The sequence below is a fragment of the Trachymyrmex septentrionalis genome, unplaced genomic scaffold, assembly GCF_001594115.1.
Source record: "Trachymyrmex septentrionalis isolate Tsep2-gDNA-1 unplaced genomic scaffold, Tsep1.0 scaffold37, whole genome shotgun sequence".
Taxonomy (NCBI): Eukaryota; Metazoa; Arthropoda; class Insecta; order Hymenoptera; family Formicidae; genus Trachymyrmex; species Trachymyrmex septentrionalis.
In genome coordinates this window covers 891,187-905,570 of record NW_017305536.1, presented here as the reverse complement: position 1 = coordinate 905,570, position 14,384 = coordinate 891,187, and the positions used below count along the sequence as shown (strand labels likewise).

Below are 14,384 nucleotides of genomic sequence, written 5' to 3'. Positions count from 1 at the left end.
AAAAAAAAAAAAATTTTTAAAAAAAAAAAAAAAAAAAAAAAAAAAAACATTTACACATGCGTAAAAAAAAAGTTTAAAAAGTAGAGCACTGGTATATACGCATACATAATTGAGTACAATTTATACATTTTTTAACTTATAATAATGTAACGTACAGAATTTTGTAGTAACTGCACATTTGACTTTTTAACAGCACTTGTATATCATAATATACAACGCACATTTGATAAATTTTAACGGCAGATCCGTTCACTGTAACAGTATTACCACTAACATATAGGTTTTAATATTACATAATATATAGCCTATATAAGTTTTAAAATGAATGCGACATTAATAGACTGAGAAAAAAACATGCTTGTACGATACAAGTTATTTTTTATTGAGTAACATATTCCTAAAATCTTGATTGCTCATCGATTGTGTGTGATTTCCATCTGGAGCTGCATTACCGTTACTGCTACTCTTTTTAACATTACGGGGAACCATAGACAGTAAAGTCTTGGGCATGCCAAATGCTGTGCGGCTTGTCGATGTTCCACCGAGTGATTTTACTTGTCCTGTATTTTCCTCTGTTTGGATTTTTTTGCGATCAGGCGGTTGACTTATCGCAACGCTGATTACTTTGTCCTGAATCTTCATACCGTCTGTGCTCAAAAGAGCTTTTGCAGCGGTCGCTTCGTCATGATACTCAACATAAGCCAACCCTTTCGAGTGGCCATTACGGTAAGTAACTAGGCGAATTTCCTTCAAATCTCCATGAACCTTAAAAAGCTCTTCCAATTTTTCTTTTGTCATTGTAAGTGGAAGTCCTTAAACATAATATTGAATGCAGGAGTAATATTACCAAAAAATATTATTCAGAGAATTTGAAAATATATGATTTAATTAAACGTAAAAAGATTGCTCAGAAAAACATAATTCTGAACAGAAAAAAATAATTCTGTAATCGTTGCGCGTATATGATTTGTTGATAAACATATCATACCTTTAACAAAGAGTTTGTTCTTTTCCAGCGTAGAACGATATTTAAATACTGAACTTCTGGTATTCTTGTTAGAATCACATTTTGAAATAAACATAGGACGTCCTTTTATAGGTGTTCTATCTAATTTCAAAGCTTCTTTCACGGCTTCCTAAAACAGTAGATTAAACAATTATGTTTTTATTTTAATACGTCAAAATTTTAAGGCAAGATATAAAATTAAATGTTATAATGATAATTATAATTTATGCGTATATTTCAACGAGTATCTTTTTTACTTATTCACACTTAGCTACATTTTCATTTAAAATTTATTAAACAAATTTATTAAATGTTAAAATATACGTACTGCATTACTTAATTGTATATAGCAGTATCCTTTGCTACGTCCCTTGTAATCCTTAATCATTCTGAACAACGTTATCGGTTCAATGGATTTTAGAACATCTCTTACTTCGTCTTCGGTCGTGGTGTAATCTAAATTACTGACAAAAATTGTAATACTATCATCTACTTCATGCTGGCTATCTTTATCATCTATATCTTCATCCTCGATCATTTTATAACCAGGTGGTGGTACGACTTCTGGCTTTGATTTCTTTTGATCATCTGTTGTCTTCTTATCAGTATTCAAGATACTTGCTCGTAATTTTGGTTGACTTCGGACATCAGTTTTTACGATTTTCGAAGGGGAACTTCCTAAATTTTTCCACTTGCCATCATCAACCTTTCTCTTACTTGTCATTTTCTTATCTTGTGTGGACAATTCACTCTGAGAAAGAACTTGCGCTTTTTGCCTTTCTGTCATAATTTTATCGAGCTTCTCCTTCGTTTTTGCTTCACAAAACTCCATTTGCTCCAAAGTTCCTTTATCACGCTCAAAATCTATCCACGAATTCGCTATACTTTCTGGCCAATCTTGTGTGGAACTTAAAGCTTTCTGGTACAGTTTTCTTAAATGCTTTGAATCTCCGTAACTTCTATAAATAAATTAAAGAAAAATGCTTTAAAAAATAGAACTAAGTTATAAATATAATAGTCATTATTATATTTAAATATATTACTTCTCTAGAATTATGTATTCCAACCAGTAAGAAGCTGTTGCAGAATGTCCCTGCGAAAGAATATCAGCCCATAATCTTCTAGTTTGTTCCATATTATCTGCTTGTATCGCTTCAAATCTTGCCCAGTATTGTAAGATAACGCAATTGGGATCGCCATCTAAACCAAAGTATTTTGCCAGATGCTCACACGCTCTGTTAAACGTTTTACGAATAACATCCAGATATTTATCCCTCTCTTCGTCAGGATATTGATCGAATCTGCGCCGCAGACATTCAAGATACATAATCCACAGATTACGATAATCTTCTGCTGTTGAAAACCCAGCAGACAAGGCATTCTCGAATAGCGTTTGTATTTCTGATATATGTTTGTCCCATTTCTCATACGATCTCATCCATTTTTGCCAAACTATTGAGCACCAAGGAATGTTCCTCGATGCTCTTTGATAAATTGGATCCAATTCGCGCTCAAGTCTTGATTCGTTTTCTAGATAAGTGATATAATCCAACCAAATCGACGTTTCTAAACAATTCAGATCAGTTATTGCTCTCTCATATAGAATTCTAACAAGATCTGAGTTATTTTGTTTCATGTATAACAAGTATCCTTTATAAGCGTCAAGTAGTTCATTTTGGTTTTGTGCAGAGATAAGCTTCTCCTCATAAGGAAGGAACGACTCTAATTTAGCAGAACTCTGTTTAAAGCGTTTCGAAATAGATTTCTCATCGGTATCTACTTCTGTATCATATTTTGCGCGCCATGATTGGTATTCCTCATACGTCTTATCCATGTCTAAAAGAGAATTAGATAATTGACGTTTAAATAAACTTACAATGCGTTCCAATTGAGCCTTGTTTTTTCTTTTTTCAGTATCATCATCCTAAAACATAAATGTAGAACAAAGGACATAAATATAAATATAAGAAAAAGAAAAACATTAAATAATGTCAAGTAGAAAGTTTGTTTCTGTTATATTTACTTCAGCACGTATCTCTTACCAATGGCAATAAAGAGGCAAATAATATATTCTCATATTCACGATATGCTTCCCATATTATCGCTCCTTTTGTGATATGCATTCCAACAACAGCCAATGCACGTTCAAAGAGTTGACGAACTTTCTCTTCATCCTTGCCTATGTAGCCAATGCTGAACTGTAAGTATTCCAACCATACTTCCACAGCTAAAAGTACACAGTTACAGTGTTATGATCTCCTTGTCCGTACAAATAATGGTTCCAAATCTACGACTTAAGGAAATCAAGGAAAAACTTACATACGTAATCCTGGATAGCTCGCTCACATAGTTTGACTACTTCAGTCTTCTGGTCATCGGTAGTCGCTAACTTGATCTCGTCACTTATCCAAGCAAGCCAGAGCTCGGGGCTCAGCGGATATAAGTTGCTCATATTGTTCCTGGCGGCTCGCAAACGATCAAGCTCGCCCATCGTGTGCAATTTGTTGATCAGAGTTACATGACTGGAATAGTCGTACGGGTTTGTCGACAAGGAAGCTTCCAGGGCTTTCACCTCGGCCTCGTTAGCATCCTCGTCATCATCCTCGTCCTCATCATCGTCGCTATCGGACTTGATCTCCACTACTTCCTTGTCGGCTTTTTCCTCCGTTTCGCTCGTCACCATCTCTTCCTCGTCCGAGACTCCTGGAGAAACTTCCTCGTTCACGGCATCCATTTCCTCGTCCATTCTCGCAATTCAAGACCACTTAACGTCTTTACAATCAATTACCAATGAAGTTTGTTAATTCATTTAAAATATCAACAATCTGCCGTCAAAACTGTGAACTGTCACAAGTTGGATGAAAAAGGTTATGTTTTCGTGTCTTTTTCCTTTTTTTACCGCTATTCGGCGCCGCTCTCTTGATCAATCGTTGATACGTGTTTTTATCGATGGAGCATATTTATACAAATTCATTTGAAGCGGCTTTATGAGATGTCGCTATTTGTTTGATTGAACGCTATCAGCTGATCTGTCGGGCTGTCAGCTGTCACGAGGATCGCCATGGAAACCGAAGATGCCAAAACAAACGTTTATTTGCGTTTATTTAGGTCCCGTTGACAAATTACAGGCACAGTATAAGTCTGTTTGTATATAATTGAAGTTGTTTTTATAATTGAACTAGCATATACATTCTTTGTACTTAAAATAAAATAAGTATACGCTTGATATTGTGCAAAAGCGAAAAGAAAAGTAAAGTACAGTGCAGCAATAAAGTACTTTACGTTTACGATAGTTTTATAACATTGTGACGAGAAAACTTTATTAATTAAAAACACAAATTAGAGATAATTTAGGAATATTATAGTTTAAAAATTTTGACGTTGTTCGTTAAAAGTTAAATAATAAATAATAGCTGGTAAATGCCGTAAGGCGTAAATAAATCACGTGGGAATTAAAGCACCTATTGGAGTAAAACCCTTTCTATTTTCTTATAATCGCGTAATGTCTTCCTCTGACATTGATTTTATAACAGGATCCGCACGGGGCTCGCAAGACAAAACTGAGGAAGATTTTAGCCTCTGCTACGCGTATCCGGTGATCGATGACAATCAGAAAACGAGCGAAGTGCTTACGACGAGCAAGAGAACCGTGCGAGTGTCGGACAATAAAAACACATCAGTCGAGGATGGACTTTACGTTTCCGAGAATCCATTCACTGACAAGATAGTCAAGCCTTATCGGCTTGACAACGTCAAATCGCTAGACTACGAATCACAGCCGCGGTTTCGCGGGAAACTCGTCGAGATCGCGGTGCGAGACGTCCGCATTCACGCGCCGCGCGAGGAAGATCGATCCGGGACGATCCCCGAGATCGTCTCGGTCTCGTTGCTTTTCAAAAGGAAGCTGATATTCACGGCAAACGGTCCATACAATCGGAAGCTGTACAAATTATTCATGAGAAATTCAGAATGTCACAATCTCTCAATACAGGTGCACGCCCGACACGGGGTGTCCAGCGTGCTTCCCTTACCGTTGCCCCAGCGTAGCGTTAGGGACCACAAGGTGGAGATAGATTTCGCGATCAGCGGCAGCTCGGGTAGAATATACGACGGGACTGTCGTTTGCACTATCTCTCTGTCGACAGACGGCAGCAGCGAGCCGGAGGAGAGCAATGCTCATCTTTATAGATCGAGCAACGATCCGAATGATCCGCAGAACAGTCTTTCCTTGTCGCGACCTCACGCACGTTCCACCAGGAAGAAAGATGTCAAGTACTTTCTGCTGATGGACCCGGCTCTGGTATTCAACACGGACGTCGGCGTGATTCGCAAAGCGTCGTCGCGCGAATCGAAACCGCCGGCTATCGTCGTGACCGAGCAGTCGGCGTTCTCCCTGCTGGACGTGTCTCTGAAGAACTTATTCCAGGCTAGCCGGCCGCTGAGGCCGTCGTCCAGCACTCGCAGGCATCACACCACAGGGAGAACGTTCCTCGCAGTCACCGTCCTGCGAGGGGTGGAGGTGCCAGTGAGGGAGGAATCAGCGCTGGTCACTCCCCTGCTGGAGGTAGAATGGGGCAACGTCGTTCACACGACCGCAGCGGCGGAGGGACCAGCGCCTATTTGGCAACAGACCATACACTTCGAATTGCCGAGGCAAAACGGTGAAAGCTGCGTAAAATTCCGCCTGTACGATCAGCACCCCGTCTGGGGCCAGCAGTGGCTCGGTGAGGCGAGAATACCTCTAGAAAGTCACCGGAATTATCAGGAGCTTGAACGATGGGTCGCTTTGTCCCCTCTGTTTAGTCCCGTATTGTCATTCGGCTACGTGCAAGCCAGCCCGGGTCGCTCGCACACCCGGATCTACGTGCTGATGAAGATGGAGCAGCCCGGCAATGCCAAGTCTTTGGAAGCTAACGCCATCGATACTTTGTTAAAGGGAATCCAACGCTGCCTGGCGACGCCTTACAAAATAACCGGTGTAGAGACTCCCGACGACGCTGCACGACTCACTATGCTTCTACCGTCTTTGCCAATGCACTACGGCCCGGTCCCGCCGCGCCAGGCCTTAAACGTGAACAAGGTGGATCACTACGGCAGAGCAGCTTTGCTGGCAACGTTGCTGCAAGGTTTCGGTTTGCAGTCGTATGTATTGCTAGGTACGTTATTATGCAATTAACCAAATCCTACTGAAAATGAAATCACATCACAAAGTTACAGTAACGAAATCGAGTGTAATTGAAACAAGTAAATCACATAACTGATTGTTCCAAAAATTAGTACATGATTTTTTTAAATCACGTAACTAGAACAATTACATGATATTAGAAATAGTTTTTTATTTACCATATGATTTTATAGTTATCGAATTTTAAATAATTAAATGATGGAAATAGAAGAAAAAAACATATCATCGTGTGACTTTTTAAATTATGTAATTTTAAAAAATCACGTATTGATTTGAGACGATCCGTTACGTGATTTGTATGTTTTAATCACATGATTTCGTTATATAACTTTGTGACGTGATTTTTTTCAGTAGAGAAGTGTTTCAAAATTTATTGCCAGTGCTGAAAATTCTATAGTGCACGTAATATGAACTATAAATTTGTAGCCTAGCAGAGAATTTTAAAACACAATCCAAGTCTAAGTCGAAAACAAATTTTATTAAACGCTTGTTAAGGAGGTTCTCGCGTTTAATGAAATATAAGACAAGTCTATAATATACATGTTAATAATATCAATAATACCTAGAAAAAATTTCATTGACTTTTACCGTATCATTTTGAAGATATTTAATTCTAAATTTATAGAATTTTGTATTACAAGTTGAAACTATAATCTTATTCTGTAGTTATTCTCTTTTAAATTAAGACAGCAATTTAAAAAACGTTATAATTACAAAGTAAACACTTAAGTTCGTTCTCGTAAAGCTTCATTTAAACTGACCGTACAATTTACAAGAAATTTATATTCTTCAATGAAAAAAGTTATAATTATGTCAAATGGACAATGTACATCAAATGAGCATCTTACAACTTTCATTTTGTCATTTTGAAAATATTTAGTAACATATAAAATTAACAATAATTATGTACAATAGCATAAGATATTGTTAGTAATCTTTTTATTCCATTATTTTAATTGGTTACGTATTATTATGAATAAACTGTCTATTGACTAGGAAGTAGCGCAAGAATCTCCTTAAGTACAAATTTCTGTCAACAAAAGGCACCAAATTTGTAAATTCTATTATATTCAATAAGGTCAGTAAACTGGTAGCAGATATATAGTACAACAAAATTCGCGTAACATGACAAATTGTCGTGCAAAGCTTGTTGACAATTTGATGACAACAAACTATCAAAATCAAAATTGATCAAGTTTTGCTCAGTTTTTGCTGTCTACGTACGCAAGCTTTGATAGCAATACTTAAACTTGTTGTTGACTCAGATTGCATTAGGTATCACCAACTCTACTCTACTCTACTGCGGAATTTTTTTTTTATGCCAATTTGGCGATAATTTGCCATCAATTTGTTTTCTGGGCAACTACGCTGTCATTTTTGTCTCGATTTGCACCGAGACGCGATTTTATTCAAAGCATATATTTGTGGACACAGGTTCTTCGCAAATAAGCCGATGGACCGCATTTGTTTTAAGCACCGAGAAAAACGACATCGTCCTGTGGGATCCCGAGATCGGGGATCGTTATAAATTGAGTGACAGTCGCTGTTCGTTGATGAAAGTATCTCGCTTGATCAATCACTCTGGCGTTAGTATAAAAAAATTAATTAATTTTTCCAATCACAAGTTTACATTCCTTTCCCACTTCGTGATCTCTTAATTTTTTATCTTATACTTTTATAACGGTCTCGCTATTGTAGATATGGGAGAATATGCAGAGGTCTATTTTGCCTCACAATTTAAGATACAACGTGACGATGAGCAAAGATTGGCGGCCACTCGTGTCCGTCGCCACATCGGTCAGCAGTCGATCCGCTCAAACGTCGGAACCGACAGTTATACAGATACCCGAGGAAGATGCGCAGGAAAAGGAAAGCGCGTCGGAAATGGAGCAATATTTGCGGGACAAATTGTCCGGCTGGCGTAGCGCTCTTGGTTTAACAACGATATTTAATCGTCACGCGGTCAACGTCTTGCGAAGCTTTGTTTCCGACATTCCAAGTGATATGACGCGTCAAGTGGACAAAAGGGACCTGAAACAATTGTACAGAGCTTATCACACGCATGGTTTCCTTCTGAACCTGCGTCAGACTACCCTTGATGAACTGGCGGAGCAAATAGCCGCCACGAAGGTTCACAATATCACGGGTCCTGTCGAATTTGCTCTTGTTTGTCATGTACAACGGTACATTGGCAAGACATGCTCGATATGGTTGGCTCTAGCGATTTTACGGAGTCGTGGTTAATCACAATCTCGTATGATGGAGATATTTAAAATGTCTTCAATCGACACGCGTCGAAAAATAAAATAAATAGTTGTAAATATTATTTAATCACAACTCAAACTAAAAAAATGTTTTTTAAAGAGTGAATGGGTCTTGACTGCAAATTACACTGCTAAAATGTGATGTAAATAATTGCTAGACTGATAAATAAGAGGGAAACAATAGGAAGGATTAAACATATTTCAGTTTATATTCAAACGTTTATATTTAGTCGTTCGAAGTTATTGTTTCTCAATATTTTATCTTCCCCAGTTTTACGTGAAAGATCACGATTTAATATACAGCGATTTATATGTCTGATGCAATCTTATTAACTATGTAAAATGTCCGTTTTAAAGTAATTTTATTAACTTTAAGATGTATACAATAAAAGAACATATAAGAAAAAATTATTTTATATATATATAATATTTGATATATAACAATTAAAAGTCAAAAATTAATAAATACTTTGTAAAAGATTTTATCGAAAGAGGACAAATAAACGTAAGCTGTAAAGAATTAACACAATGCATTTCTTCGTTTTAACGCATTGCGCAGCAACGCGATTTTTATAACAATTGCGTGATCCGTTACATGTTATAATAATGATATACACGTATTTATATAAACACATTAACAATATAATAGAATAACCTAATTATCTAAGAGAAATATATTATGAGGAAACACACGATCCCCGCGCAAATGAACATGATCCATCGTCGCAAATGATTATCTTGTAATTTATTCAGTTGCTAATAGTTATTTGTAAATTTTGTTGATATGAGAATATAAATCGTACTCTGTATAAAGACAGATTCATCATGATTTATAACGTGCAAACAATTGCAGTGGTTTTTTTGCCACGTTTTTCTGTTCTTTGCCATTTTTTTCATTACTATGATTTTTTAAATTGCTGTTATAGTTCTCATTGCGACGAAAGCGCGTCATTTGGTATCTAGATTATTCGTTGTAAAAAAGGGTCGGTATAAAAACCTTCGTCTAGACTCTAGCCAATCAATATTTTTTTTGTTATTGAAATCAATCATCTTCTTTTTTTTTTTTTTTTTTATTAAATTTGATAACGAATAGAAATCATCAGTCAATTGTATTATGTTTGAATGAAAGAGGATCAGGTCCTCTTTGATTTAAATGTGCAATATACTTTGATGAAAGCGGGCGAATCTCCGCGTATCGCGTATCTCCCCGTTTCTGTGCGGATCAATCAGGAATATAGCTGCGTGATAGGCTTTCCGAATTGGGACCTCTAAATATTGATTCATACTGTTGCTCGTTCGCGAAACGGCACTTGCGAAGTTTGACCGAGAAGTTTTTATACGCACACGCTCACATACATCTCGTTATCAAAAATTTCACAAACTGAAGAGTTGCATTAAATTTCGTTCTTATATCTTTTTAAGAGATGTAACTCTCTTTCAATCCTCTTGTAATAATCTCCCGTCGCAAATTTATCGTTCATTCGTTCCTACAAACAAATTTCTTTCGCATTTTCGTCTCCCCTTTTTTCTCTGACAGTCCATTTAATTATTTACATGCACACATACGCACCTTTCTCCTTCCGTTACGATTATTTTTCTGGATAATTCTACATTTAGGGAAACATTTATTTTCACAAACTGAAAACTTATCTATATAGCTGTCCCTTGAAAGAAAGATCGTTTGTTTTACTGACAATATTTTGATATTTACCTGACTCCTCATATATGTAAATCTTTCCACTCCAGTTTCATACATATATATTCATGTGCGAACTCTCATTCTTGCAGGCCATCGCGCTAATCGCTATAAAACGCATTCGGTATTAGACCGCTTTTTCAGTGAATGTTCGTTAATATGTACAGTTCGAATCAGCATGGTGCCGCGAATGTACAAATGCTGATCCGTTAACTTTGGAATCACGGTGCTAATTTTCGCCTCGCGAAAGCACAAACCCGATAACGTGCGGGATCTAAACGAAAATTCCATTTCTTTTTTCCCCTTACCCCTTTTTTCGTTTTTATTTATTTTTTTGTTAAACTACTTCTGCTGATCACGACGCACTGCCCGACGACCGACGACTAATGTCTATAATGACTATTTCTTCTTCGTCGTGCGTCGCGAGTATCGTGGATTGGATCTCCCTGAGGAGAATCGCCTCATTGGGTCTTCTTGAATGTTTCATTCGTGTAGCCGTTCGCGTGTCCGTTCGTGTGTCCATTCGCGATCTTTCCATTGCTGACCGCACCATCGAGTTGTGTACTTGTCGACGCCTTCTCGAGGGCTCTTAGCCTCTCAAGCCGTTTCTCCGCATACACTTGTTTACCCTGTAAACAAACACCAGTCAAAGACTGATAACGCAAACATATGGGCGCAAGATAATCCGTAGTAAGATCGCATATGAAATCCGCGTCTGACCTTTGCGATATAAGCTTTGGCATAGAAGTTTCCGAACAGGACGATGAAAGAGAGCATGTAAATTACGAGGGCGTACTGCATCCAAAGAGGGAAGTCGCATCCCGATCGAATGCCATTGATTCCTAGAATCAAAGCAGTCGTGAACTGGATGAGCTGGAGGATTGTCAAGTACTTCTTCCACCAGAGGTACTTAGTCACCGAAGGACCTAACGCGGCGAGTCCGTAATACGAGTACATCAGCACGTGAATGAAGCTGTTCACCATCGCTGGCAGGAAAGCTACAAGTAGTACACATAAATATAGATATAAAAATCTTTACCTCCTGTTTTATATAAATTTTAATAATTGTCTAGGAGAGACAGAGCGTAATTAATTGATTTTTACATATTTCCACCCACCAAACGAGAATGGATTAAAATGGATTGAAATTTTTTTTCTATCCGAATGCGTATTTTAAATAGCGAATACTTTTTTTTGGATTTAATTCGATTCAATTGGAATCAATTAGATTTAATTGGATGCAATTAGATTGAAAAATTGCATTTCCTATTCAAAATTTTGAATCGAACAGTGTTCACAACGCACAGAAGAAGCTAACATTATTTTTAGATTGAAAGACGTAGAGATATGTTCCATGCAATTTCTATAAATGAATAAAAATGCATTCAAGATTGAAAAAGATTCATTTTAACATTCATGAATCCGTATTTTTGAAAACCTGAATCCATTTCAATCCATTTCAATCTATTCTCGTTTGCTGGGTAGGAACATACAACTTTCCACGCGAAGCGAGGTCCGTCTCACCTCCCCTCTGCCTAGAGGCGCACAATTTTCCACGTAAAGCAAGGTTTATATCACCCTTGTGCCTAGAAAGTCGTTCGCTTCTAAGCAGTGGAAGAGATGGTGCAGACTTCACTTTATTTGAATCGTATATCTCTAGACAGTGGAGGAGGTGAGGTGGACCTCGCTTCGTGTGGAGAGTCGAGTGCTTCTAGGCGGAGAGGGATGTGGGATGGATCTCGTTTCGCTTAAAATCATTACGAAATGACGAAAAATTTTCTGTTTTGAAAACAAATTCTCTGCTTTATAAAAACAAGTATTATACAAAAAATATAATGTTTTCAAAGAAAATTTTTACTTTTACAGCAGAATTTTTGTTTTAAATAATAGAAAAAAAGATGTTATTTTTTAACTTTATTTCGTTAATAGCGAATAACAAACGATCGAAAAAATCTATTGGAGGTAGAATCATGACCTTGACAACATACGTCAAGGTCATCGGGGGGAGGGGGCTTATTCTATATAATTATCAAATATAATTATCAAAATAATAATTATTCGATATCATAGTAGAATTAATATTGAAATAAAGAAATACTTACTGGATCCGCTCGGCACCCATTTAATACCGATCCACCATAACGAGAACATGGTAGAGTGATGATAAACGTGAAGGAAGCTCAACTGATTGTCCTTCTTTCGCAAAATAAAGAAGAACGTATCGCAAAATTCCAGAAGTTTACTAAAATAGTACCACCAAACCGCGTGAGCGATCTAAACAAAAAACACCAAATTTCTGAAAGACTGTTCCTTATATTTGTACTGTGTTACATTTGGCTTAAAATTTTTTCTATCCGTATGTTATTTATTTTAAGCGTGTTTTCTTTTACGATCTCTTTAAACATTATTGTACTTTGTTATATTAATATACTAACAAAGTAATACTTTTTAAATTATAAGTGGAAAGTTTTACTCATAAGTTTTTTTTTTTATACGTATTATCTTTTTCTTAACATGATAAAATAAGGAAACTGACATTTATTTTTAGTAAATATTTTGTAAGTTAAACTATAACGGAGAAAAGTAGAGGATCTTCTGATCACTGATCTTGAATAGCCTATATTTTTTATCTTATAATAATTCTCTTACCTGAAGTTCATCGGGACGCGTGATGTGTCTTATAGGTTGGCACACGTAACTATATCGTAACCTTGTGGATGCTACGAACAACTGCAAAGAATATAGAGATGCCAGATAAACGATGGAAACCCACTTTCAAGTGACTACATAGAGATAAATAAGAATAATTAAGATAAGTTCCGTGATATTTTCCCATCATCAAGGACAGGAAATAATATTCACCTGAATGGCAATATAAGCATTGAGACAGGCCATGGCAAGATTGTAGGGCACCAAAGCCCACGTTAATTTGAAAGCTTTCCGTTTCTTCATGATTTTAGGACCCATCCAGACGATAAAGAGGTACAACATTGTGTATATAAACGTCGGTTTCGGCGAATCAACCAATAACCACCCCCTCGATCTTTCATCTGAAAATCAGAATATGATAACAATTTTATAAAAATTAAACTAATAGAATTAATAATTATAAATAACTTAGATGCTCCTTTAATTCGTACGATACAATAGTAATCAATATACACATCCAAATAGCACATGGACGTCCATTGTACATTCATTGGACTTCTGATTCTGGACACTGGGATGTCCATGGAAAGTCCAAATTATGTCCGTCGGACGTCCTATGGATATCCATGGGATGTACATTTGCAACAACTTTGTACGTTCAGAATAGAATATCCAAAACATCACATAATTTTGGACCTATTATAAACGTGTACTGATTTTGGACATCTTTTGCTTTTAAAGAGTTTGTTTCAATAGTGATTATTGTATGATAATAGGTGTTTATTAGAATATATTATCATCCAATATCCTCTAACTGTATCTTATTAATTTTCTCCGCCTTTACCAAATGTGAGTTGGCCCAGTATTGCAGTGAGAGATTGTGTTTTCCATTTTGAATTTGATTAAAAATGTTTAAAGGTATTGAGTAGTTCATAACAAATATCATAATTTTTTGGAATTAGCTAATTTTATTTGGGTAACAATAATGATAAAATATGCATATATATATATATTTATATATTAATTTTAATATCATATATAATATAAATATTTTAATAGAAAAACATTGTAAAAATAAAATCTAAATGCGGACATCTATAGAATGTTTCAAACATCCGTATAACGCCCAATAAAACATTTTTTATGCATGAATGTGTATAAATATGTATAAACTTGCATAAACACGCATAAATATTCATAAACGTGTATAATTATACATGAAATATATGTCCATATATGTTCATACATTCTTCTTTCTTTTATAAAATTACTTTTTAATGTGTAATAGAAATAATAATAGTAATGTGAAATAAGAATGTGCGATCTCGATTCGATCTTCTAAAAGATCAATTTTTTAATCGACGCCAAGATCCGATATTAAACAAGAATAAAATGATATCTAGAATCCTTTAACTATCGTGAAAAAAATTTATTAACAAAATTACATAATGATAGCGCAACGAGTATAAACTAATAACATATAAAATGCGAGAAAAATCGTGATTGTGATGTCCGAGTTAATCTTGGTCATTAAATTACTAAGTTAACTAAAAAGAAAAAGATTTTTTGTTTTAAAACGACTGA

At 36.1% G+C, this 14,384-nt stretch overlaps 3 protein-coding genes across 5 annotated transcripts in view; 1 reads left to right on the top strand and 2 right to left on the bottom strand.

The window, feature by feature from the left end:
* Positions 1 to 57: 57 nt before the first annotated feature.
* On the bottom strand, positions 58 to 3,877 carry LOC108750431 (squamous cell carcinoma antigen recognized by T-cells 3-like). The gene is made up of 6 exons (XM_018489857.1): positions 3,326 to 3,877; positions 3,049 to 3,233; positions 2,050 to 2,930; positions 1,335 to 1,965; positions 989 to 1,136; positions 58 to 812 (listed from the first exon to the last, which is right to left on the bottom strand). The coding sequence occupies exons 1-6, from the start codon at positions 3,750 to 3,752 to the stop codon at positions 373 to 375; spliced, it is 2,712 nt and encodes a 903-aa protein (XP_018345359.1). The 5' UTR covers positions 3,753 to 3,877; the 3' UTR covers positions 58 to 372.
* Positions 3,878 to 4,508: 631 nt separating this feature from the next.
* Positions 4,509 to 8,482, top strand: LOC108750511 (coiled-coil and C2 domain-containing protein 2A-like). Its single transcript, XM_018489990.1, has 3 exons — positions 4,509 to 6,162; positions 7,626 to 7,777; positions 7,890 to 8,482. Exons 1-3 carry the CDS (start codon positions 4,509 to 4,511, stop codon positions 8,433 to 8,435), a joined length of 2,352 nt encoding a protein of 783 aa, XP_018345492.1. The 3' UTR covers positions 8,436 to 8,482.
* A 1,027-nt stretch (positions 8,483 to 9,509) lies between these two features.
* LOC108750834 (elongation of very long chain fatty acids protein 4-like) overlaps positions 9,510 to 14,384 on the bottom strand; it is a 24,726-nt gene continuing 19,851 nt past the window's right edge. For all 3 annotated transcript variants that reach the window (XM_018490633.1, XM_018490634.1, XM_018490632.1), the window contains exons 3-7: positions 13,014 to 13,201; positions 12,801 to 12,881; positions 12,254 to 12,425; positions 10,872 to 11,149; positions 9,510 to 10,780 (exon numbers count right to left, since the gene is read on the bottom strand). In XM_018490633.1, coding sequence (XP_018346135.1) covers positions 10,613 to 10,780; positions 10,872 to 11,149; positions 12,254 to 12,425; positions 12,801 to 12,881; positions 13,014 to 13,201 — 887 coding nt within the window. In that variant the 3' untranslated portion in view covers positions 9,510 to 10,612. The remainder of the gene's footprint in view (positions 10,781 to 10,871; positions 11,150 to 12,253; positions 12,426 to 12,800; positions 12,882 to 13,013; positions 13,202 to 14,384) is intronic.

Excerpts from the sequence above, each read along its gene's own strand:
- LOC108750431 (XM_018489857.1), bottom strand. The coding sequence starts at position 3,752 with ATGGACGAGGAAATGGATGCCGTGAACGAGGAAGTTTCTCCAGGAGTC. Across the intron at positions 3,234-3,325 it reads AGCTATCCAGGATTACGTAT|CTGTGGAAGTATGGTTGGAA; the intron begins GTAAGTTTTTCC and ends GTGTACTTTTAG. Across the intron at positions 1,137-1,334 it reads ATATACAATTAAGTAATGCA|GAAGCCGTGAAAGAAGCTTT; the intron begins GTACGTATATTT and ends CTACTGTTTTAG.
- LOC108750511 (XM_018489990.1), top strand. The coding sequence starts at position 4,509 with ATGTCTTCCTCTGACATTGATTTTATAACAGGATCCGCACGGGGCTCG. Across the intron at positions 6,163-7,625 it reads GCAGTCGTATGTATTGCTAG|GTTCTTCGCAAATAAGCCGA; the intron begins GTACGTTATTAT and ends TTGTGGACACAG. Across the intron at positions 7,778-7,889 it reads GCTTGATCAATCACTCTGGC|ATATGGGAGAATATGCAGAG; the intron begins GTTAGTATAAAA and ends TCGCTATTGTAG.